The 26,346-nt window shown below is 48.7% G+C and overlaps 1 protein-coding gene across 1 annotated transcript; it reads right to left on the reverse strand.

Annotated features, from left to right (window-relative positions):
• Window positions 1–8,031: 8,031 nt before the first annotated feature.
• On the reverse strand, window positions 8,032–9,547 carry LOC123134421 (fatty acid desaturase DES2-like). Its single transcript, XM_044553680.1, has one exon. It carries the CDS (start codon window positions 9,381–9,383, stop codon window positions 8,220–8,222), a length of 1,164 nt encoding a protein of 387 aa, XP_044409615.1. The 5' UTR covers window positions 9,384–9,547; the 3' UTR covers window positions 8,032–8,219.
• Window positions 9,548–26,346: the final 16,799 nt, after the last annotated feature.

Consider the following 26,346-nt stretch of genomic DNA (forward strand, 5'->3'; position numbering starts at 1 on the left):
ACCATGGCTCAGTGGAAGCACTAGGAGACATTTCCCGGTAAGAGAGGCTACAAAGGATAAACAACTAGATAGTCAGATCCCACACATACCAAGCATTTCAATAACATACACACAATATGCTCGATATGTGCCAATACAACATGGCATCACAACATGACTCTACAACTCAAGTATTTTATTCAGTAGGCTCCGAGGAGCAAGATATTACAAACATGGGTCTCATGACCCAACACTCAGAGCATACAAGTCAAAGCACAAGCGGAAGCTTAACATGTCTGAGTACAGACATCTACAAATGAAAAAGGCTCAGAAGCCTGACTATCTACCAGATCCTGCCGAGGGCACAAGATCGTAGCTGAGGTAACAAGCTAAACATCGAAGTCCATGTGGAACTACTAGCGAGACTGAAGTCTCTCTGCAAAAACATAAATTAAGCAACGTGAGTACAAATGTACCCAGCAAGACTTACATCAGAACTATCTACATATGCATCATTATCAACAAAGGGGTGGTGGGGTTTAACTGCAGCAAGCCAGCTTTGACTCGGTGGCTATCCTGAACTACGACTGCAAGTAACTCTTTTGAGGTGGCGCACACGAGTCCACATATTCACCATATCAATACACCACTATGGATCCGCTCCCGTCTCCCTACGAGAACGCCATCCACAGCACTCATGCTTATCTTGCATATTTTAGAGTATCCACTTTCACTTGTCTATGAACTGTACAGGCAACCAAGAAGTCCTTTACCACGGACACGGCTATTCGAATAGATAATGTACCGGGACTAAAGGCCCTCACCAACCGGGACTGTAGGCCCTTTTTCTACTAGTGTGTTAACCCTGCAGGGGTGTACTTCTTCACACACGCTCTCACCACTTACCGCCGTTTACACGACATGTACTCGGCAACCTTCAAGCGGAAGCCCAGCGAGGGTGTCGGCCAAGACCTGACTAACCATACAAGTCTCTCATCCAGGTTTATCGCCTATTCGGGTTCCATCCGCAAGGAGATCCGGCCGGGGTGTCGCTCACGGTCCCAAACGATGTGAGCAGGGTTCCCAAGCCCACCATCCGGGTGCCACTTGGTACACCGTGCCACTGTGCCTAGTCTGTCCCAAGCCCACCTGTATCGGGTGCCACTTGGTAGACTACTAACACTACCTACAAACACCAGAAACTAGTTGCAACTCCTGGACAGAGATCATGTTGATTAATAAGTCGAGAGGGGTCGAGTTACCGGAACCCAATGTGTGGTAGTAACTGTTCATGGATCACAAACACAGAACTCAGTTCCTGAGGACGGCTGCAATGAGACAACCCACCATGTACTCCTAAATGGCCTCTCACCGCTACCTTTACCAAATCGTGTTCACACACTTAGCTCACACACAGCAGGACATGTTTACACACCTCCGATTCATCCCCAATGAATCAGACCTGACTCAACTCTAAGCAGTAGCAGGCATGACAAACAAGCATGAATGAGTAGGCACATCAGGGCTCAAACAACTCCTACTCATGCTAGTGGGTTTCATCTATTTACTGTGGCAATGACAGGTCATGCAGAGGAAAGGGGTTCAACTACCGCAGCATGTAACAGTTGAATCGTTGTTGTCCTAATGCAGTAAAATAGAGCAGGAGCGAGAAAGTGGGATTGTATCGGAATGAACAAGGGGGTTTGCTTGCCTGGCACTTCTGAAGATAATATAGCTCTTCATCGGCGTCATCGAACTCATTGTCGGAACCACGTCTATCGAGAGGGGACAAACACCGACAAACAAGGAAGAGCACAATCAATGCAATGCACGATATGATGCATGATCATGACATGGCAACATGCTGTTGATTGAGCTAATGCAACTAACAACAAGTTAAATGGAGTTGGTTTGAACACTAGGTTCAAATTCAAACTCCATATGTGATTTCTTAAATGCCATTTAATTGAATTGTCCTAAACACTAGTCATAAGTTGTTCTAACATGCATGAAAATGGTACAGATGGATAGATTGGATTTTTCTGATCATTTTTCATATATAAATTATTTCATTCTGAGTTACGGTTAAATTTATATGAATTTTTGAAGTTTTGGATATATTCTGGAATTTTGAGAATTAAATTAAATCCAGAAAAGAGTTACTGCGTCAGCACGACATCACCCTGACGTCATCAGGTCAACAGGGCGGGTTCAGGTCAAACCTAACCAGTGGGGTCCACTGGTCAGTGACTGGAGCTGATTAGTGTCGCTGACATGTGGACCCAGTCAACAGCCACGTCAGCAGGGTCAACTCTGACGCGTGGGTCCTGCTGAGTTAATCTAAACTAAACAGGAAATAAAACCCGGGGTTAATTAGGGCGTGGGGCCCATGCGTCAGTGGCCCACGGGGTTGGTTAGCGGTGTGATTAGGCCCTAATCACGGCCACGTCGGCAGTCGCCGGCGCCTTGCCGGCGGCGACCTCAAACCGCGGCGGAAACTCGCCGGAAAACTGCTATGGGGCTCGGTTTTGCGCGTGGTTTGCGTCTACGGGGAGCTGAAGGTGTCGCGCATCCAGAGGTGGCGACGGATGGAGCTAGGGTGGCCGGAGATAGCCGGAACGGAGCTCGCCGCGGCGGTCAGAGTTCGGCTTAGCACGGGCGAGGTGCAGCGCTTGGCTGACGGGCGAGCTAAGCGGCGGAGCGGATTGCTGGGAGCTCCAGGAGCACGCTGGTGCCACTGGACCGGGCGGAGGTGCTCAGGAGCGAGGACCTCACCGGCCATGGCGGACGGCGGCTTTGGTCGCCAGTGAAGTAGGAGCTACGGCGTGAAAATGAAACAACGGAGAGGGGGGTTCGAGGGAGAGGCTTACGGCGGTTGCAATGGTGCAGACGGCGAGCTCAGGGAAGGTCCAGCGTGAGCAGAATGGCGGCGACGATCTCGGGCGGCCGGAGGTGAAGACGACAGCGATGGCGGCGTTCTAGGGCCTCCGGCGTCGTACAACTCGGTGGAGAGGACGAGGTGACAGAGGCGGTTCTTCTGGACAGCTCAGGGGAGATGTGCGACGGCGGTGGGCGCGGTGGTGGTGAACGGCGTCGACGGCAGCGCTCGGTTGCGAGAGGGAGAGAGAGCAGAGGAGGGGAGAGCATTCGGGAGAGTGAGAGGGCCCGGGGGGTGCGTGGCGTCTCTGTGGCATCGTCTAGGAGCATCGGGGAGGAGCCAGGCAGGCAGGGAGGTGGCGTGGCGAGCTCGGCGGCGTCGCGGTGTCCCTCCTCTGCCTACTGGCAGAGGTAGGCGATGACTGGCACCGGGCCAATGGGCAGGGCTGGCCAGGTAAGTGGCCCAGGTAGGTCCTTCTCTCTCTCTCTCTCTTTCTTTTATTTCTATTTTTCTTTTATTCTGTAAGTTTGTGGCATTACTAAAAATATCTAGGCACTTTCAAAAATCACCAAACTGTGCATGCCCAATGTTTAGAATATATCCAACATGGAATATTTTGGTTTGGGATTATTTGGACATTCAAAATATTTACTAGCATTTAAATGCCCAAATGCAATTAACTAATGATTTAATCCAGTGACCCTCTGTTGTCCTAGAAAAGTGTGCACCATTTTTGTCAGAGGTTCTAGACCAAGGCAAAGATGATGAACATTTTAGTAGGGCATTTTGGGTTCATTGAAAATGATTTTAGTAAACCCTAGTTGGTTTAAGGGGGGGTGCTAGGGGTTCTGTCATCCCCAATTCAACTTAAATAAAATTTAAACATGATGCAACAAGATGCAAACACTAGGCATCACCAGAAGCTAGGGATGTGACACCCTCCCTCGACCACGCCCTAAACCTGGGGTTTCACGATGGCTGTGGCGGCGGTCTTGGTGGTCAGCGAAGGAGCACAAAGTTGGGCAGCAAAGACCGGGAACCCTGGTTCGGGGATGGCGACTGTGCCGAAGTCATACCACAACCACGCCGTAGGATTCCCTAGATCGAGGGAGCAGTTGGATCGAGAGGGGACCGGCGGCGTATGTTTTTCTCCTTGTGTGTGAAAAATAAATGCTTTAATTTTCTTAAAATTGTTTATTTATTTCCTAATTAATGTGATTGAGCGAGTTAAGGTAAGCTTAACTAATTTAGATATTGATCATGATTGATTCTTTCACATAAAGACATTATTAAATAAATTTCGCCAGTATGGAAAGTTCTGATCCGTTCAGTTTTTTTCATTGTGTGGGAGGGTGACACGAAATAAACCGGTGGGTGGTGGGGGACGAAAAAAACCCAGCTAGAAAAGACGGTTGAAAGTCATGGGCCGAAAATAAACCGTGGATACTGTTCAAGCAATTCAGACATTAGAAGTAGAGATTACTATAAACTTGGTCAAAGTTTGCACAGTTTGACTTGACAGAAATCTTATACACAAAATAAAAAGAAACGGAGGGAGTATAACAGTTCTTTTCCTATTTTGGATTTCTACTCTAGATATCAGAATTACCTTAGCTAGTGATGTGGAGCTTTTCTGGCAATTGCCAACCGCTTTACTTAGCTTCTGTAGATCTTGTAGACCGAAAGAAACTTGCGTCTCACCTGCAAAATAAAACACATGTCAACATCATAATGATGCAGGCACAACACGTGGGAGTTTTATTCATTCAACTTGTTGCGTGGTTGCAACTGTGTTTGTCATAATGGTGCAGGCACAAATTGAAGTCCCGAAAGATACGGCTTTCGGGCCGTAGCAGTATATGGTTATGCATCCAAGTCATGACACTGACGAAAATATTGAGCTGGAAGTCTACTAGCTGGCTAATAGCTAGGCAGTGGATTAAACCCTTTCTGAACCCTTTTCATAAAAAAATAATTCTAAACATTCGAAAAATTCTACTATTTTTTTCGTGATAAAAACTGATGAGTGTTTTAAATGCGTGCAAAATTTTGTGATAGAATGACATTCGTGGAGGCCTATGAAAAAAAGTCAAAATTGACGGTCCAAAAGAATATTTTGGAAAATATTTTGGAGCATCAATTTTGTTTTCCCTACCAAATTTCCACGAATAACATCTCATTACAAAATTTTGCACGCAGATGAAACACTTATCAATGTTTGCTTCCAAAATATACAGTCTTTTTGAAAGAAAAAAAAAAGCTGCTCACCCGGATGCAAGTGAGCTCGCAGAAGAGCACTTTCGACCAAACTTATCATACAAGGTTTGGTATGTCCATGGGTAGTAGAACTGGTAAGCAATCCAAACTCAGGTAGAAAAAGTAATACTCCCTCCGATCCAAAGAGCAGAACTGTTTGCGCATATAGAGACGGCACCTAACACGTTGTTACATCAGGCCGGACCGCATGAAACTTACAGTAGTGCACAAATACAGCGTTGCTTTTGCAGCACGTCCTGAACTGTGACTTGACGGGATTTTGTCTCCGGAGTCGGACGCGGCTGGACCTGGCTACGCCACTGCATATTCAAATCATCCATTCTGCCCCACTGCTTTTAGCTCGTACTGTAGGGGATGCAGCCGGCGCCGGGGACCTGCTCAAGCAAGAGACCGACTTTTTGTCTTCCACACGAGCACGACTCGCCAGCTGAAAATTCCCTGTCCCCGGCTTGAAGGTGTGGCTCATTTGGTCCGGCGTCACGGTCGGAGACAGCTCCATATCCGTCAGCGGAGGATCTCATGGTTGGTCGACGACAGAGCTCTCCACCAGTGGCCGAGCTTGAGCCGAAATCTTAGGGCAGTAAGAACATCTCTAGCAACCCTCAGAAATGGTTAAACCCATAAAAATCCGGTTTTACAGTTTTTGTTGTCAAAAAACACTTCGAATAGAGCCCATAAAAGTGCAAAACTGAGGGTGCCATAAAAACCGGTCAACGCTACGCGACAAGGGAATTCCGACGTACGCACACGGGCTCCGGTGACCTTCCACCACGGAACTCGCCGGAAACTCGCCGCTTAAAACAGTTGCGCCGCCGGCCTGCAGAGGAGCTCGCAGGAGCAGCGTCGGCGACGACTCCGTGACACCGGGAGGCTTCATCCGTGCTGGTTGTCCCTCATCTGATGTTGGCTGTCCCACATCTGCCATAGAGGCTTCGATTGATTAAGCACTGACGGGAGCTAGCTAGCAAGCTCCTGGATCGATTCGATCGAAGCTACGGCGACGGGAGCTAGCTAGCTCCTGGGTCGATTCGATCGATCCATTCAAGCAGCTACGGCGACGGACGCTGGTGGCGCTTCGTGTGAGCCGTCCTGGACGCCGGCGGCTACGTATTTGGCCGCTTCGTGCGTGCCGGCTTTGTAGGAGCGAGCTAGTTGACCGTGGACACGGGCGAGAGGAAGAAGAAGACGCGGGAAAAAAATATAAACGAACATTCGGTTTTGCAGTTTAAGTTTGAGGGGTCTATTCGGCCGCAGCTCAAACCCGACCTTAAAATGTGTTTTCCGCGAATTAACAACCGCGTTTTAAGTTCTGCGGTTTAAGAGGTATGCTAGAGATGCTCTAAGTTATATACACATTATTTTCATGAGGAGAGAGGAAGGGGGGATTACCCAGGTTGGGGAGCTTTGCCACTGCTCTCCACGTCCGTGTCCGGTGGGACCGGGCCTACCAAACGGCGCGCACAGGGTCTCACAAGAATCAACCATACAGAACGCACTGTTAGCAATCAAAAGACTTGACTCGTACTCACATGACTCTTCTTGAGAATCAGAGTTGAAAACACACAGCGAAGCAATCATATCAATCATAAGGCTCGACTCATACTCGAAGGACTCTTCTTCAGAATCAGAGCTGAAAGAGGGCGAAACACACAAGGAGCAATCAGAGCAATCATAAGGCTCGGCTAAAACTCAAAGGACTCTTCTTCAGAATCATAGTTGAAACAAGGCGAAACACACAATGAAGCAACCACAACAGTCATAAGGCTTGACTCATACTCCAAGGACTTATTCAAAGTCTATGTGAGAGTATGTGACGCCCATCTGCGATGACGAAGGGGGGGAAGAGGACGGAGGGGGTGGGTCAAGCGCTGACGGCGGATCTGAGGCCCTTAAGGCGCGCGTGGGGCACGTCGTGGAAGAGAGGGGGAGCGTTCAACAGGTTAACCCTATGTTTGCTTATGGCCTCTACCCATGACCCATGGGACATGGGAAGGTAGCATAGTACACAGTTCAAAAAAATAGCGTAGGACAGGCATGGGCGAGAGATAATTTGGCAGTAGTAGCTTGCCAGTTGAGTCTCCAAGAGCTGGTCCTCACATTCATAATCGGAGTGTCCAGGATTGTTGGCGCACAAGGTAGTTCTACTGTAGCCACACAGACAGACGCAAAACTGTAGGATTTGGACTGCTTGCAACGCTCAAACACAGCTTTCAGCATTACACGGTGCAAATATGCTGGATTTGGACAGCTAACAACGCTGACCACAGCTTCCATAGTTTTGGACCACAACGTGACAGTGAGATTGGACTTGGAAGTACCAATCAGAGCTGAAACAGGGAATAAATATCAACCAACACAATCTTCTCCGAGTTTGTTTTCCGGGTTCCGGTCCTCCTCGAGTTCATCCGCTTGGACATAATTGACGTAGCTCCGGCGTAAATTCCTGCCATGTACTTGAAACAGCGAGGCTAAGGTTTTTCGTCACGTGCCAAAGTTTGGCGTCAGGTGCTTCAGATCTATGTAAGGTTCAACGGCGACGACTATGACTTCAGCGCGCTGGTTCTTAGGGTCATGTGCACGAAGACTTCTCTGCTGTCGCCGACAAGGTCAAGCTGGCTCCGGTAGGGGGCGACGACAACGACACGTCGACGACTCGTTCTGGCGGTAGTACTGGTCGTTCGGTGATCTTATGAATCTTGATGTAATTTTTATTACGTTTAAAACACTTTATACTTTCGGTGAACTTTTATAATAATAAATCTGATCCTATGGAACACTAGGCAGGACAATGTTTTTCTTTTCTTTTTTGAAATGGAGACAGGACAACCTTGGCCGACAGAGCAACCATTTTGTGTTCATCCATTCCCAGGGTACTCCTTTTTTTTCACATTCCAGAGTACTCAAAAACGTTGCCCTTGGGCGTTCAGTTATTCCGCCATAAACACGAAATGGTCTACAACAACTCGACATGGACCGATGGACGGGGTAGATGACGCCAATGCAATGACAGACGCACACACAGCACACACGGCCATGTCAATGACCGGACACCAACGGCGACCGCCGGCCAAACCTAAGCCGGCGACTAAGGCGCAGCGAACTTGTTGCTGTACCAGAAGACTCCCGTGCGGTCTTCGGGCTCGACGTAGATGCACTCCTTGGCCTCGCGCCATGTGGCCTTGGCGACGGGGGTGGGGTCGAATTGGTAGTACTCGCCGAGGATGGGCTTGATCGCCTTGGTGGCCTCCATGGCGTGGTAGTGCGGCATGTTGGAGAAGAGGTGGTGCGCCACGTGCGTGTCCGTGATGTTGTGGAACACGCGGTTGAGGATGCCGTAGTCCCGGTCCATGGTGGCGAGCGCCCCGCGCAGCCAGTCCCACTCCGTCGAGTCGTAGTGCGGCAACGCCGGGTGGGTGTGCTGCAGGTAGGTGATCAGGACCAGCCACGCGTTCACGATCAACAGCGGCACGCCGTAGACCCGCACCACCCACCAGAACCCAAAGGCCGACGCGAGCTTGAACAAGGCGAGGGACACGGCAAGCACGCCGACGTCCGAGATGAAGACCTGGGCGCGCTCCCGGTCGTTGTAGATCGGGCTGTAGGGGTCGAAGTGGCAGGCGAAGCGCGGGTACGGGCGGCCGCAGGTGTTGAGCGATAGGTACATCGGCCACCCAATGGTGAGCTGCACGACGAGGAGCCCCAGACGTCCGACGGGGTTGTTGTAGATGTAGGGGGCGTACCACGCCAGCGCCTCCTTCTGCTTGGGGACGAACACCTCGTCGCGCTCCAGCGAGCCGGTGTTGGAATGGTGGCGGCGGTGGCTGTACTTCCTCGAGAAGTAGGGGACGAGCAGCCACGAGTGGAGTACCAGGCCGACGATGTCGTCGAGCAGCGAGGAGTCGGAGAAGGCGTTGTGGCCGCACTCGTGCGCGATGACCCAGACGCCGGTCATGACGCAGCCCTGCAGGACCCAGTAGAGCGGCCAGGCGCCCAGCTGCAGCACGCTCGGGAGGGTGGGGATCCAGACCAGCGCCACGTACAGTAGGGCCCCGACGATGACGAGGTCATGGACCAGGTAGGAGAATGACTTGATCACCGAACGCTGGAAGCAGTGAGGCGGGATTGCCTTCTTGATCTGGGCCAGTGTGAACGGCGGCTTGTCCGTCGGCGAGCGCTGGAAGGTCGCGCCGGCGCCGCCGCGGCCGAATAGCTCCCGCTCCTTCTCTGTCATCCTGCCGCCGGCACCCATGATGCTGCTGATGACAACGACGAAAAACAACGGTGGTCAGACAGTACGTATGAAGTATTGAAGTTATGTATCATTCAAGAACGAAGATACTGTATATTCTAACGGATGATTCTACAAGCAGATGGCCATGAACGACGATATCTAGCAAGTTGGTTATACTTTACCAATGTACTTCTGCTCTGCGAGCGCACGAGAGGGCATCGAGGCAAGCCCGGCACGAGCACCCACGGTGGTGGGAGTAAATTGCACGGAAGTACCACAATTGGGGCATTGGAAGCAGATTGGTACCAAGTTTGGTAATTTTTGCGTGTCAGTACCAAGTCTGGGGCTAGACGTTACAAAAAGGTCTAAATCGCGTATAAACGCGTATTGACGGTGTATCTGACCAGCGGGCCCGCATGTTAGCTGCCGACGTGGCATTTTTTTGCAGAAATCCCCCGCACAAGGAGGGGCGAGGACTGGCGGCGGCCACCACAGCGAACGGTCGGCGCCGCTGGGGAGGAAAGGGGCGGCCTCGTCGCGGCCCCCAGTGCGGCCAGGCGCGGCGAGAGGCGCGCACCGAGGCGGGCGCGGCCGGACCGGTGGGGGGGGGGGCGCTGCGCAAGGGCGGGTGGCAGCGGACGAGCGGGCGAGCAGCAGCGGCGCAAGATGGGGCAAATGGCGGCGGCGCGTGGCAGCAGCAGCAGGAGGAGGAGGAGGCCAGTGGCGGCACGACAGGGCGCGCGCGTGCGCAGGCGAGCGGCGAGGCCGCGCCGGGCGCGCTCAAGTGCGAGCAGCCGCGGCCAGGAGGTTGCAGGCGCGGCACTCGGCAGGTAGCAGGAGTGGACGGCGGTCGCGGCAGGAGCGGGGCGAGCGCGAGCGCGAGCTCGGTCGGGGGGGGGGGGGTCGGCGGAGCGCTGCGTGGGTGAGGGACAGAGGAAAGAGGACGAGCGGGAGGTGCTCACGGTGGCCGTAGGGGATGGGCAGTGGGGCGCGAGGAGGTCGACGGAGACGATGACGACGTGGAGGCAGACCGGCGAGGTAGCGTCCCGGGCGGCGGCGGATCCGAGGGAGCGAGGAGGGGCGAGGACGTCCTGCGGGGATGACGGCTTACATCGGGCGCGGGCGTGCAGGAGAAGGGGATCGAACAAGGGCGCCCCTCCCCTATTTGTCAGCGCGTGCGTGTGGGTGACTGCGCGCAGGGGGAATGAGGGAGATCGACGGAGTGGGGGTGCGCGGGTTAGGGACGTCCTGCTCCGGTGGCCGGCCGGCGGCGAGGCGAGGAGGAGGCCGGGGCGAGGCGGGGGTTACGGGAGGCGAACGAGCTCGGGCTCGAGGGGCTCCTCCCCTCAATCCAGATCGGGTGCCGCCGCGCTTGAGGACGAAGGAGGTGCGAGGGGGTTTCTGCAAAAGAAATGCCACATCGGCAGCTGACATGCAGACCCCGCTGGTCAGATACACCGTCAATACGCGTTTATACGCGATTTAGACCCTTTTTGTAACGTCTAGCCCCAGGCTTGGTACTGACACGTAAAAAATACCAAACTTGATACCAATCTGCTTCCAATGGCTCAATTGTGGTACTTCTGTGTAATTTACTCCGGTGGTGGTGGCGAAAAAGATTTTGTGGATCCCGTCTCCAAATATGGAACCGTGCATACCGGATCGCATCTGCCGCCACCTGTCCAACATCATCATCCCACGGTAGCCAGCCCAGCAGCCCTCCGCTGCGATCGGCTCCTTTCCCACGTACGCGCTCGGCTCCGTTTCCATACGCACGCGATTGGCATGGCACGTTTGCAGATCGCGGCATGTGCGAGCATCCGCGACATGCTCAGATTTTTTTTCGGATGCGTGCCCCACCAGCTGCTTCACATGTACTGCTAAGCTAAATTCATATGTAACCATATGCCTCTTCTCGAGCTCCCATTTAAGACACACATTTTCTTTCTCTAAGAGCATCTACAGCCGGACCTCTCAAAGCGGCCTCATACGCCCGGACGGACTGCCCGCTCACTTTTTTGGACCCAGACGGACGCCTCAAACGGGGCTCAAACGCCCGGACTGACCGTCACTCCTCATATCCAGCCCAAATATGATGCAGATATGGGGTGGCCCGGGCACGCCCGGGCGCGTCCGCCTCACAAGCCCAGCCCACCACCGACCCCATGGATGTCCCACAAAAAAAACCATCGGCCTCGTCGGTCCGAAACCCTAGCTCACTCACTCTTCTCTCTCGCTCGGTCCTCTCCCCTCATCGATTCCGGTCGAATCCGTCGCAATGTCGAGCTCCGGCAGCCGCTCCAACGACAAGGTGGATCCGGAGTATGAGCTTGCCCTCCGCATCGCCTTGGAGCGGTCCAAGGTGGAGACCGGGGGCAGCTTCGGATCTGCAACCTCGCCGCGGTTGCAGCTTCCCCTCGGTGCATCTCGAACGCCGATGCTGGCCCCTCCCGGCCCATGGGCAGCTCCGACAGGCGGCCATCGCAATCGGCGCCTTCCCTACGCATCCCTTGCCCCGCCGGCTGCTGCTTCCCCACGCCATTCCCTCGCCCTACCGGCTTCTGCTCCCCCTCGTGGGTAGCGGTGGGTGCTTGTGCCCGCCCCGCCAGCCTGGACGCGCCCGCCGCCCGCCGCGGGAGGCAGTGGGCAAGGGAGAGTGAGGTTGTGGAGAGCTCCGCCCTCCGCCGGCGTGGGTTACCAGCGGAGCCCGACGAGGACCAGCGGCTCCTCGCGTGGGTCTACCGCCGTTCTCTTACGACGACGGAGACGGACGCTCAGCGGCTCCGTCATAAGAACACCAAGGCTCTTCGTCTTGCCATCGAGCAGTCCGAGGGGGAGGCGTTGGAGAAGGCGAAGGAGGCGGCTCAGCTGGCCAAGCTCAGGCACCAGCAGGACCGGGCCATCCAGCACCTCAAGGGCCTCGTCATCATCGACTCCTCCTCCGACGACGGCCACGGCTCCTTCTCCGATGAATCGGACGATCCTCTACCAGCCACCGACGGGTACAGCTCCGCCAGCGACCAGAAGGGGAAAGGGCCAGCCCGGAAGTGGTGAAGTTGATTTAATTTCAAGTTTTAGATGTAGTATAAAGTTGTCTATCATTTATGTGAACTTTGGTGGATCTTTTGGTGAACTATTGTCCTATTTCCATGTCCGGAGCTGATGTTTCATCGACGTTGCATGATATAGATGGATATAGGGGTTCGGATATGAGAGACATGGATGTGGACGACGCGGTTTGAGGACTGCACGGACACTGTCCGTGGACGTGTTCGGGCGCGTCCGCGGGCGTTTGAGGGCCCGGATTTGCCAAGTCCGGTTGTAAATGCTCTAACTCTATCTTCTCCCACAAGATTGCTAACTTGTTTATCTTAATTTGCAACTTGGTGTTCACCCTCTCCCGGTGACAAAATGAAACAATTCAACTTATGTGAGTTGACACTCCTATACCACATTGAGGGCGGCCAATCACTTGCGATAGTAGCCCACATACTCGTTCACTTCTCTTGAATGATACACCATTGATGTTGGAGGAAGCCATATTGCGGGTGTTAACGATAGGATGTGGCTCCAATACTTACTTCCCCTTTGCTCCATGCCACATACAGGGTCCATGCTTATGGTCAACCAAGCTTTAACCAAGAAGAAGATACCCTTAAATATTGTGAATGTCATACCTTTTGCTCTGGCCATATTTGCCTTTCTTTTCCTTTTGGAGTTTGATGTTCCGCCAACTTCAAACGTAGGACAATTTGAATCCCCCAAGAAATAGTCCATTTGGTAGGTTATTGATTCATATTGATTATGCCCGACATGATATTGTCCTAACATTATCACGACGGCAAATAAACTAACTGTATATGCAACTAATTGATAATTGATTCAATGGCATATGCAAGGTATTGATCGGAAAGGATCAAAACATGTATTGTCTCCTGCTACATCATTCCATCAAACGGGATGTGGGCAGACCAGGCGCCACCGTTGTCGTGCTTGTCCGCTCCTGTTGCAGCTACAGCGAGTCACACATGTTGTCCTCCGCCGCTTGCGTTGGTGGAAAACAGTCTGAAATGGCCCATCCGGCTGTCAAACTGCCGTTAGTCGCGGGTGGACTAGACGCCGTGTTGGGAAACGTAGTAATTTCAAAAAAATTCCTACGCACACGCAAGATCATGGTGATGCATAGCAACGAGAGGGGAGAGTATTGTCCACGTACTCTTGTAGACCGAAAGCGGAAGCGTTAGCACAACGCGGTTGATGTAGTCGTACGTCTTCACGGCCCGACCGATCAAGCACCGAAAGCACGACACATTCGAGTTCTTGCACACGTTCAGCTCGATGACGTCCCTCGAACTCTGATCCAACCGAGCGTCGAGGGAGAGTTCCGTCAGCACGACGGCGTGGTGACGATGATGATGTTCTACCGTCGCAGGGCTTCGCCTAAGCACCGCTACGATATTATTGAGGAGGACTATGGTGGAGGAGGGCACCGCACACGGCTAAGAGATCAATGATCGATTGTTGTGTCTCCAAGGGGTGCCCCCTCCCCGTATATAAAGGAGTGGAGGAGGGGGAGGGCCGGCCCTCTCTATGGCGCGCCCTAGGAGGAGTCCTACTCCCACCGGGAGTAGGATTCCCCCCTTCCAAGTAGTAGGAGTAGGAGTCAAGGAATGGGGAGAGAGAAGAGAAGGAAGGAGGGGGCACAGCCCTTCCCCCTAGTCCAATTCGGACTAGGCCTTGGGGGGGGCGCCCAACCTCTCCTCTCTCTTTCCCCTAAAGCCCAATAAGGCCCATATACTCCCTGGCGAATTTCCGTAACTCTCCGGTACTCCGAAAAATACCCAAATCACTCGGAACCTTTCCGATGTCCGAATATAGTCGTCCAATATATGAATCTTTACGTCTCGACTATTTCAAGACTCCTCGTCATGTCCCCGATCTCATCCGGGACTCCGAACTCCTTCGGTACATCAAAACTCATAAACTCATAATAAAACTGTCATCGAAACCTTAAGCGTGCGGACCATACGGGTTCGAGAACTATGTAGACATGACCGAAACACGTTTCCGGTCAATAATCAATAGTGGAACCTGGATGCTCATATTGGCTCCTACATATTCTACAAAGATCTTTATCGGTCAAACCGCATAACAACATACGTTGTTCCCTTTGTCATCGGTATGTTACTTGCCCGAGATTCGATCGTCGGTATCTCAATACCTAGTTCAATATCGTTACCAGCAAGTCTCTTTACTCGTTATGTAATGCATCATCCCGCAACTAACTCATTAGTCACATTGCTTGCAAGGCTTATAGTGATGTGCATTACCGAGAGGGCCCAGAGATACCTCCCCGACAATCGGAGTGACAAATCCTAATCTCAAAATACGCCAACTCAACAAGTACCTTCAGAGACACCTGTAGAGCTCCTTTATAATCAACCAGTTACGTTGTGACGTTTGGTAGCACACAAAGTGTTCCTCCGTAAACGGGAGTTGCATAATCTCATAGTCATAGGAACATGTATAAGTCATGAAGAAAGCAATAGCAACATACTAAACGATCAAGTGCTAAGCTAACGGAATGGGTCAAGTCAATCACATCATTCTTCTAATGATGTGATCTCGTTAATCAAATGACAACTCATGTCTATGGCTAGGAAACTTAACCATCTTTAATTCACGAGCTAGTCAAATAGAGGCATACTAGTGACACTATGTTTGTCTATGTATTCACACATGTATTATGTTTCCGGTTAATACAATTCTAGCATGAATAATAAACATTTATCATGAAATAAGGAAATAAATAATAACTTTATTATTGTCTCTAGGGCATATTTCCTTCAGTCTCCCACTTGCACTAGAGTCAAAAAATCTAGTTCACATCGCCATGTGATTTAACACCAATATTCATATCTGTATATGATTAACACCCATAGTTGACATCGTCATGTGACCAACACACAAAGGGTTTACTAGAGTCAATAATCTAGTTCACATAGCTATGTGATTAACACCCAAAGAGTACTAAGGTGTGATCATGTTTTGCTCGTGAGAGAAGCTTAGTCAACGGGTCTGTCACATTCAGAGCCGTATGTATTTTGCAAATATTCTATGTCTACAATGCTCTGCACGGAGCTACTCTAGCTAATTGCTCCCACTTTCAATTTGTATCCAGATTGAGACTTAGAGTCATCTGGATCGGTGTGAAAGCTTGCACCGATGTAACTCTTTACGACGGGCTCTTTTATCACCTCCATAATCGAGAAATATTTCCTTAGTCCTCACTAAGGATATTCTTGACCAATGTCCAGTGATCTACTCCTAGATCACTATTGTACTCCCTTGCCAAATTCAGAGCAAGGTATACAATAGGTCTGGTACATAGCATAGCATACTTTATAGAACCTATGACTGAGGCATAGGGAATGACTTTCATTCTCTTTTCTATTTTCTGCCGTGGTCGGGATTTGAGTCTTACTCAATTTCACACCTTTGCAACACAGGCAAGAACTCTTTCTTTGACTGTTCCATTTTGAACTATTTCAAAATCTTGACAAGGTATGTACTTATTGAAAAACTTATCAAGCGTCTTGATCTATCTCAATAGATCTTGATGCTCAATATGTAAGTAGCTTTACTGAGGTCTTTCTTTTAAAGAACTCCTTTCAAATACTCCTTTATGCTTTCCAGAAAAATTCTACATCATTTCTGATCAACAATATGTTACTCACATATATTTATCAGAAAGGCGGTAGTGCTCCCACTCACTTTATTGTAAATACAGGCTTCACCGCAAGTCTGTATAAAACTATATGCTTTGATCAACTTATCAAAGCGTATATTCCAACTCTGAGATGCTTGCACCAGTCCATAGATGGATCGCTGGAGCTTGCACATTTTGTTAGCACCTTTAGGATTGACAAAACCTTCTGGTTGCATCATATACAACTCTTCTTTAAGAAAACCATTAAGGAATGCAGTTTTGACATCCATTTGCCAGATTTCATAAAATGTGGCAATTGCTAACATGATTCGGACAGACTTAAGCATCGCTACAGTTGAGAAAATCTCATTGTAGTCAACACCTTGAACTTGTCGAAAACCTTTTTGCGACAAGTCAAGCTTTGTAGATAGTAACACTACTATCAGCGTCTGTCTTCCTCTTGAAGATCCATTTATACAATATGGCTTGCCGATCATCGGGCAACTCCACCAAAGTCCACACTTTGTTCTCATACATGGATCCCATCTCAGATTTCATGGCCTCAAGCCATTTCGTGGAATCTGGGCTCATCATCGCTTCCTCATAGTTCGTAGGTTCATCATGGTCTAATAACATGACTTCCAGAACAGGATTACTGTACCACTCTGGTGCGGACTGTACTTTGGAAGACCTACGAGGTTTTGTAGTAACTTAATTTGAAGTTTCATGATCATCATCATTAGCTTCCTCACTAATTGGTGTAGGAATCACTGGAACTGATTTCTGTGATGAACTACTTTCCAATTCGGGAGAAGGTACAAATTACCTTATCAAGCTCTACTTTCCTCCCACTCACTTCTTGCGAGAGAAACTCCTTCTCTAGAAAGGATCCATTCTTAGCAACAAATGTTTTGCCTTTGGATCTGTGATAGAAGGTGTACCCAACAGTTTCCTTTGGGTATTCTATGAAGACGCACTTCTCCTATTTGGGTTCGAGCTTATCAGGTTGAAACTTTTTTCACATAAGCATCGCAAATCCAAACTTTAAGAAACGACAGCTTAGGTTTACTGCTAAACCATAGTTCATACGGTGTCGTCTCAACGGATTTAGATGGTGCCCTATTTAAAGTGAATGCAGCTATCTCTAATGCATAACCCCAAAACGGTAGTGGTAAATCAGTAAGATACATCATAGATCACACCATATCCAATAAAGTGCGGTTACGATGTTCGGACACACCATTACGCTGTGGTGTTCCATGTGGCGTGAACTGTGAAACTTTTCCATATTGTTTAAAATGAAGGCCAAACTCGTAACTCAAATATTCTTCTCTATGATCAGATTGTAGAAACTTTATTTTCTTGTTACGATGATTCTCCACTTTACTCTGAAATTCTTTGAACTTTTCAAATGTTTCAGACTTGTGCTTCATTAAGTAGATATACACATATCTACTCAAATCATCTGTGAAGGTCAGAAAATAACGATACCCGCCACGAGCATCAACACTCATTGGACCGCATACATCGGTATGTATTGTTTCCAACAAGTTAGTAGCTCGTTCCGTTGTTCCGAAGAACGGAGTTTTAGTCATCTTGCCAAAAAGGCACGGTTCGTAAGCATTAAATGATTCATAACCAAGTGATTCCGAAAATCCATCTTTATGGAGTTTCTTCATGTGCTTTACACCGATATGACCCAAACGGCAGTGCCACAAATAAGTTGCACTATCATTATTAACTTTGCATCTTTTGGCATCAACATTGTGAATATGTGTATCACTACGATCGAGATCCAACAAACTATTTTCATTGGGTGTATGACCATTGAAGGTTTTATTCATGTAAACAGAACAACAATTATTCTCTGACTTGAAATCAATAACCGTATTGTAATAAACATGATCAAATCATATTCATGCTCAACGCAAATGTCAAATAACATTTATTTAGGTTTAACACTAATCCCGAAAGTATAGGGAGTGTGTGATGATGATCATATCATTCTTGGAACTACTTCCAACACTCATCGTCACTTCCCCTTCAACTAGTCCCTGTTTATTCTGTAACTCCTGTTTCGAGTTACTAATCTTAGCAACCGAACAAGTATCAAATACCCAGGTGTTACTATAAACGCTAGTAAGGTACACATCAATAACATGTATATCAAATATACCCTTGTTCACTTTGTCATCCTTCTTATCCACCAAATATTCAGGGTATTTCCGCTTCTAGTGACCATTTCCTTTGCAATAGAAGCACTCAGTTTCAGGCTTTGGTCCAGCTTTGGGCTTCCTCGCGGGAGTGACAACTTGCTTGTCATTATACTTGAAGTTCCCTTTCTTTCCCTTTGCCCTTTTCTTGAAACTAGTGGTCTTGTCAATCATCAACACTTGATGCTCTTTCTTGATTTCTACCTTCGTCGATTTCAACATCACGAAGAGCTCGGGAATCGTTTTCATCATCCCTTGCATACTATAGTTCATCACGAAGTTCTAGTAACTTGGTGATGGTGACTAGAGAACTCTCTCAATCATTATCTTATCTGGAAGATTAACTCCCACTTGATTCAAGCGATTGTAGTACCCAGACAATCTGAGCACATGCTCACTAGTTGAGCGATTCTCCTCCATCTTTTAGCTATAGAACTTGTTGGAGACTTCATATGTCTCAACTCGGGTATTTGCTTGAAATATTAACTTCAATTCTTGGAACATCTCATATGGTCCATGACGTTCAAAACGTCTTTGAAGTCCTGATTCTAAGCCGTTAAGCATGGTGCAGTAAACTATCAAGTAGTCATCATATTGAGCTAGCCAAACGTTCATAACGTCTGCATCTGCTCCTGCAATAGGTCTGTCACCTAGCGGTGCATTAAGGACATAATTCTTCTGTGCAGCAATGAGGATAAACCTCAGATCATGGATCCAATCTGCATCATTGCTACTAACATCTTTCAACACAATTTTCTCTAGGAACATATCAAAATAAACATATGAAAGCAACAACGCGAGCTATTGATCTACAACATAATTTGCAAAATACTACCAGGACTAAGTTCATGATAAATTTAAGTTCAGTTAATCATATTACTTAAGAACTCCCACTTAGACAGACATCTCTCTAGTCATCTAAGTGATCACATGATCCAAATCAACTAAACCATGTCCGATCATCACGTGAGATGGAGTAGTTTTCAATGGTGAACATCACTATGTTGATCATATCTACTATATGATTCATGCTCGACCTTTCGGTCTCCGTGTTCCGAGGCCATATCTGCATATGCTAGGCTTGTCAAGTTTAACCTGAGTATTCTGCGCGTGCAAAACTAGCTTGCACCCGTTGTAGATGGACGTAGAGCTTATCACACCCGATCATCACGTGGTGTCTAGGCACGACGAACTTTGGCAACGGTGCATACTCGGGGAGAACACTTTTATCTTGAAATTTAGTGAGAGATCATCTTATAATGCTACCATCAATCAAAGCAAGATAAGATGCATAAAAGATAAACATCACATGCAATCAATATAAGTGATATGATATGGCCATCATCATCTTGTGCTTGTGATCTCCATCTCTGAAGCACCGTCATGATCACCATCGTTACCGGCGCGACACCTTGATCTCCATCATAGCATCATTGTCGTTACGCCATCTATTGCTTCTACGACTATCGCTACCGCTTAGTGATAAAGTAAAGCAATTACAGGGCGTTTGCATTTCATACAATAAAGCGACAACCATATGGCTCCTGCCAGTTGCCGATAACTTCGGTTACAAAACATGATCATCTCATACAATAAAATATAGCATCACGTCTTGACCATATCACATCACAACATGTCCTGCAAAAACAAGTTAGACGTCCTCTACTTTGTTGTTGCAAATTTTAGGTGGCTGCTACGGGCTGAGCAAGAACCATTCTTACCTACGCATAAAAACCACAACGATAGTTTGTCAAGTTAGTGTTGTTTTAACCTTCGCAAGGACCGGGCGTATCCACACTCGGTTCAACTAAGTTGGAGAAACAGACACCCGCTAGTCACCTGTGTGCAAAGCACGACGGTAAAACCAGTCTCGCGTAAGCGTACGCGTAATGTCGGTCCGGGCCGCTTCATCCAACAATACCGCTGAACCAAAGTATGACATGCTGGTAAGCAGTATGACTTGTATCACCCACAACTCACTTGTGTTCTACTCGTGCATATAACATCAACGCATAAAACCTAGGCTCGGATGCCACTGTTGGGGAACGTAGTAATTTCAAAAAAATTCCTACGCACACACAAGATCATGGTGATGCATAGCAACGAGAGGGGAGAGTGTTGTCCACGTACCCTCGTAGACCGAAAGCGGAAGCGTTAGCACAACGCGGTTGATGTAGTCGTACGTCTTCACGGCCCAACCAATCAAGCACCGAAAGCATGGCACCTCCGAGTTCTTGCACACGTTCAGCTCGATGACGTCCCTCGAACTCCGATCCAGCCGAGTGTCGAGGGAGAGTTCCGTCAGCACGACAGCGTGGTGACGATGATGATGTTCTACCGTCGCAGGGCTTCGCCTAAGCACCGCTACGATATTATCGAGCAGGACTATGGTGCAGGGGGGCACCGCACACGGATAAGAGATCAATGATCAATTGTTGTGTCTCCAAGGGGTGCCCCCCTCCCCGTATATAAAGGAGTGGAGGAGGGGGAGGGTCGACTCTCTCTATGGCGCGCCCTAGGAGGAGTCCTACTCCCACCGGGAGTAGGATTCCACCCCTTCCAAGTAGTAGGAGTAGGAGTCAAGGAAAGGTGAGAGAGAAGAGAAGGAAGGAGGGGGCGCAACCCTTCCCCCTAGTCCAATTCGGACTAGACCTTGGGGGGCGCCCAACCTCTCCTCTCTCTTTCCCCTAAAGCCCAATAAGGCCCATATACTCCCCGGCGAATTTCCGTAACTCTCCGGTACTCCGAAAAATACCCGAATCACTCGGAACCTTTCCGATGTCCGAATATAGTCGTCCAATATATCGATCTTTACGTCTCGACCATTTTGAGACTCCTCGTCATGTCCCCGATCGCATCCGGGACTCCGAAATCCTTCGGTACATCAAAACTCATAAACTCATAATAAAACTATCATCGAAACATTAAGCGTGCGGACCCTACGGGTTCGAGAACTATGCAGACATGACCGAAACACTTTTCCGGTCAATAACCAATAGCGGAACCTGGATGCTCATATTGGCTCCTACATATTCTACGAAGATCTTTATCGGTCAAACCGCATAACAACATACGTTGTTCCCTTTGTCATCGGTATGTTACTTGCCCGAGATTCGATCGTCGGTATCTCAATACCTAGTTCAATCTCGTTACCGGCAAGTCTCTTTACTCGTTATGTAATGCATCATCCCGTAACTAACTCATTAGTCACATTGCTTGCAAGGCTTATAGTGATGTGCATTACCGAAAGGGCCCAGAGATACCTCCCCGACAATCGGAGTGACAAATCCTAATCTCAAAATACGCCAACTCAACAAGTACCTTCGGAGACACCTATAGAGCTCCTTTATAATCACCCAGTTACGTTGTGACGTTTGGTAGCACACAAAGTGTTCCTCCGGTAAACGGGAGTTGCATAATCTCATAGTCATAGGAACATGTATAAGTCATGAAGAAAGCAATAGCAACATACTAAACGATCAAGTGCTAAGCTAACAGAATGGGTCAAGTCAATCACATCATTCTCGTAATGATGTGATCCCGTTAGTCAAATGACAACTCATGTCTATGGCTAGGAAACTTAACCATCTTTGATTCACGAGCTAGTCAAGTAGAGGCATACTAGTGACACTATGTTTGTCTATGTATTCACACATGTATTATGTTTCCGGTTAATACAATTCTAGCATGAATAATAAACATTTATCATGAAATAAGGAAATAAATAATAACTTTATTATTGCCTCTTGGGCATATTTCCTTCACGTCGCCTTCCTTGTTGATGGCAGGATCGAGGGGCTTGGGGCGGCGGCGGAGGGGACACATGCTCCTTGAGGTCTAGTACAATACCCTTGGTCGGAACTCTCTGTGTCCCCGCTTCCCTCTCGCGTTGCCTCCTTCGCCGGTCCCTCCGGGCGAAGTTCTCTGGCTTGCAGCTCGGTTCCACGGACGGGAGCCCCACAGACAATGCTGAGGCAACATTTGTTATGGTGGTGAGGGACAGGTACACAGCAAAGATATCTAGGGCGGCAGATGGGGGAGGAAGGGTGGACGATGGTGATGGCTAAGATGCTGGAAATAGTGGAAGGACGCGTGAGGATAGCAGTGTATTTGGTGCAGCTTAAGGTGGGTTTGCCCGGTGTGGTCCGACATGGCAGACGTGCCTGGGCGTGTCCGGGCCTCCCCATATCCGACCCAAATTTAGACTAGTTATGAGGGATACCAGTCAGCCCGGATGTATAGGACCGGTATGAGGAGCCCGTCTGGATTAGGTTTTCTTTGAGCGGTCGATGATTGGGTTGTCCGCCCAAACATATAGGGGGTTTTGCGGAGCCCGCCTGTAGATGCTCTTAATGCACAAAGAGTGTTTCTCCTCCAGCACTTGTGTTGGTGTCACTTGATCAAATTTGGTCTATGGACACCCAAAAAAATTGTCTATGGACAGTTGGACCTGGCTACGCCATTGGTGTTGCCATGCCCATGCCCACTCAAATCATTCGTTTTGTCTTGCTACTTCACCCGAATAGCACGGATGCAGCCAGTCCCCATGTGTTGGTGTCAGTTGATCAAATTTGGTCTATGAACACCCAAAAAATTGTCTATGGACGGCTGGACCTTGCTACGTTGTTGCCGTTGCCATGCCCATGCCCACTCAAATCACCAGTTTTGTCTTGCTGCTTCACTTGAATTGCACGAATGCAGCCGACGCCGGGGACCGGCTGGAGATTTTTTTTTGTCTTCCATACAAGCACGACTCGCCAGCTGAACAAGCCTTTGGTCCAGACTCAGCCCTCAAGGTTGGTCGACGACAGAGCTTTCCACGTCGTGCCCTATGGCCATGGGACCAGGCGTATCTAACGGCCGTTCGATACACGGAGCAACCACATAATTCTTTGAAAGAAAAAAAGAAATAAACAAACAACCACGCAGAACGCGTGGTTAGCAATCACAAGGCTTTATCCGTAGATACAATCGCAGGACTCTTTGGAACCACGAGCATCACTGCTGTGACACCTCGTGGTTAATCGGCGGTGGTGTCCGAAGGTGTTCTGGACAAGTGCTAGTAAGAGCAGTCGCTCCTAGACGCTCCGCCTCCTAGCCGCTGGTGGCCACTAAGGCCCCGGCGTCCACGCACTTCTGCAACAACAGCCGACAGTAATCTCTCCACTACTCCATCTAGGGTGCCATCTCATCTCCATGGCCCTCGCAGATCTCAACTTCGACGTCGGGCAGGACTTCACTGCCGAGGTTTGGGGGAAATGGGGAGTTCCCATCAACTATGAAGATGGCAAGGACCTCGAAGAGTTCGTACTGGTTGCCGAATTCACCAGATCTCAGCTCAGGCTCACGGAAGAATCTGTAAGCACAACTCTTCTCTCATGCTTTGGAGAGAGAGCATCTCTTTTTAAAGTTAAGTTACTACAAAATTGGTCGTTCAAGTTCTCCGTCTCCTCTAAAGAGGTGGGGTTTTCGATCATCAAAGATGGCAACATCTCGATCCCCCTCTTGAATATCAATTTCTTACTTTGGGGAAATGGTGGCCCTAACTCCAGCTGGGAATTAGATCAGTACCTCAAAGAAAAAGAGGATAAATGGACTCATATCTTTCGCCGTCATCCTCGAAAATCTTACGTGCAAGCATTGCAATCTCCCAGAATCTATTTAGACCCCCTCCTTCCGATCCTAGATCCACCAGACTTGTTTAGATCTCTCATTGTCGGGCTCGATCACCGAGACATAATCATGGTGCTTGAGTTACTACTAGGAGGACGGGATCAGCGCAATTTCAAACTCCATCTCGCCTGTTTTGTGTCCTGCTGCCTCCTCTCGGGCCACATCAGGCCCAACTGCTCGAATAGAATCAAATGTCGGGCCTGCAAGCGATGGATCCACATTGCACGAGACTGCTACTCACTAGCTAAGCCCATCCCAACAGCTGAGAATATCTCGCAGCTCATCCAGACGCTTGCGATTCCGAGGCAAGCACCCATTGTTCCCGCGACGGTGACTAATCAGGAGGCCATTCAACCTACCAACCAAGGTCTCCCAGTTATTCCGCTTCGACAGACTCACCGTGTCGACAACCATAATCACAGCACCTCCCAAAACTCCATCTCTCACCGTCTCCAAGCAGCCAGAATCCGCCCAAATCCAGTCCCCCCATTGGTACCATCTGCTACATCGATCACTCCGACGGTTGCAAAGACAATGGCGGCATTTCTTTTCGATCTGACGACATTCCTCCCACCTAATTACCAGAGCATCCAGGTTGTGGGTTGCCCTTCCCGGATTAGAGTCATTACGGGTGCTGCGCAGTGATGCATGAGGAATGGGCGATTGCGACGATCATCCCGGTGCCTAATCTGTTGGTGGCATTCAACAGCATCCGCGAGGTATTGTCAGGTTTTCTTGCTGATAACCAGTTGGGCTTCTCTGAGATTGAGCCACGTCCTTTCGAGCAAGCATATGTCAAGTTCAATAGTGTCTTTGATAGAGATGATATGGTCAACCGCAGTCCACACCAGTTTATAGATGTCCATGTCATCTTTCAAAAACATGACAGGGGTTTGAATTGGAGAAGCTTGGTTCTTAATAGAGATGCTTGGATCCTGTTATCTGGATACCCTTTTGACAGAAGGAACATACAAGAAGTTAGTAATGCAGTCAGTAAGTTTGGAAAATTCCTTATGTGGGACAGAGTCCGTAGCACAAGAGTTAATCTGATGGTGAAGGTCAGAGTGGAAGGACTAAGAGACATTCCTAGCAGTATTGTGATGGGAGAGGGATATGAATTTCACACTGGATCACTAACAGTACCAGTGGTTATCATATAGCATGAGATTTTGGGTGCAGAGACACCAGATGAAGATCCAGTGGCACCACATGGGAACTGATACGTCTCCAACGTATCTATACTTTTTGAATGTTCCATGCTATTGTATTATCATTCTTGGATGTTTTACAATCATTTTATAGTCATTTAAATCAATTTTTGGTACTAACCTATTGGCATAGTGCCTAGTGCCAGTTGTTGTTTTCTGCTTGTTTTTTACATCACAAGAAATCAATACCAAACGGAGTCCAAACGCAGTAAAACTTTTTGTGGATTTTTCTGGACCAGAAGACACCTATTGGGCCAAAGAAGTACCAAAGGAGTGCTCGGAGGGGAGAACAACCCACCAGGGCGCACCTGGGGCCCACCTCGGTGGCCTCCTGCACTGCCTCTTTGCTCTATAATTACCCCAGTATTCCAGAAACCCTAGGGGATTCGACGAAAATCAATTCCAGCCGTCGCAAGTTCTAGAAACACCAGATCCAATCTAAACACCATCATGGAGGGGTTCATCATGTCCATTGGTGCCTCTCCGATGATGCGTGAGTAGTTCTTTGTAGATCTATGGGTCCGTAGTTAGTAGCTAGATGGCTTCCTCTCTCTCTCTCTCTCTCTCTCTCTCTCTCTCTCTCTCCCTCTCTTGATTCTCAATACGATGGTCTCTTGGAGATCCATATGATGTAAGTCTTTTTGTGGTGTGTTTGTTGGGATCCGATGAACTTTGGATTTATGATCAAATCTATGTTTTTTATCCATGAAAGTTATTTGAGTCTTCTTTGATCTCTTATATGCATGATTGATTATAGCCTCGTATTTCTTCTCCGATATTTGGGTTTTGTTTGGCCAACTTGATCTATTTATCTTGCAATGGGAAGAGGTGCTTTGTGATGGGTTCGATCTTACGGTGCTTGATCCCAGTGACCGAAGGGGAAACGAAAGGATAACAAGATGGGGTCTATTTCTACATAAATAGATCTTGTCTACATCATGTCATCGTTCTTGTTGCATTAATCCGTTTTTCCATGAACTTAATACACTAGATGCATGTTGGATAGCGGTCGATGTGTGGAGTAATAGTAGTAGATGCAGGTAGGAGTCGGTCTACTAATCTTGGACGTGATGCCTATATAATGATCATTGCCTGGATATCATCATGATTATTTGAAGTTCTATCAATTGCCCAACAGTAATTGTTTTCCCACCGTTTGCTACTTTTCTCGAGAGAAG

Source organism: Triticum aestivum, chromosome 6B (assembly GCF_018294505.1).
Source record: "Triticum aestivum cultivar Chinese Spring chromosome 6B, IWGSC CS RefSeq v2.1, whole genome shotgun sequence".
NCBI classification, from domain to species: Eukaryota; Viridiplantae; Streptophyta; class Magnoliopsida; order Poales; family Poaceae; genus Triticum; species Triticum aestivum.

What these genes read in the sequence shown, in the direction of transcription:
- LOC123134421 (XM_044553680.1), bottom strand. Translation starts at nt 9,383, where the DNA reads ATGGGTGCCGGCGGCAGGATGACAGAGAAGGAGCGGGAGCTATTCGGC.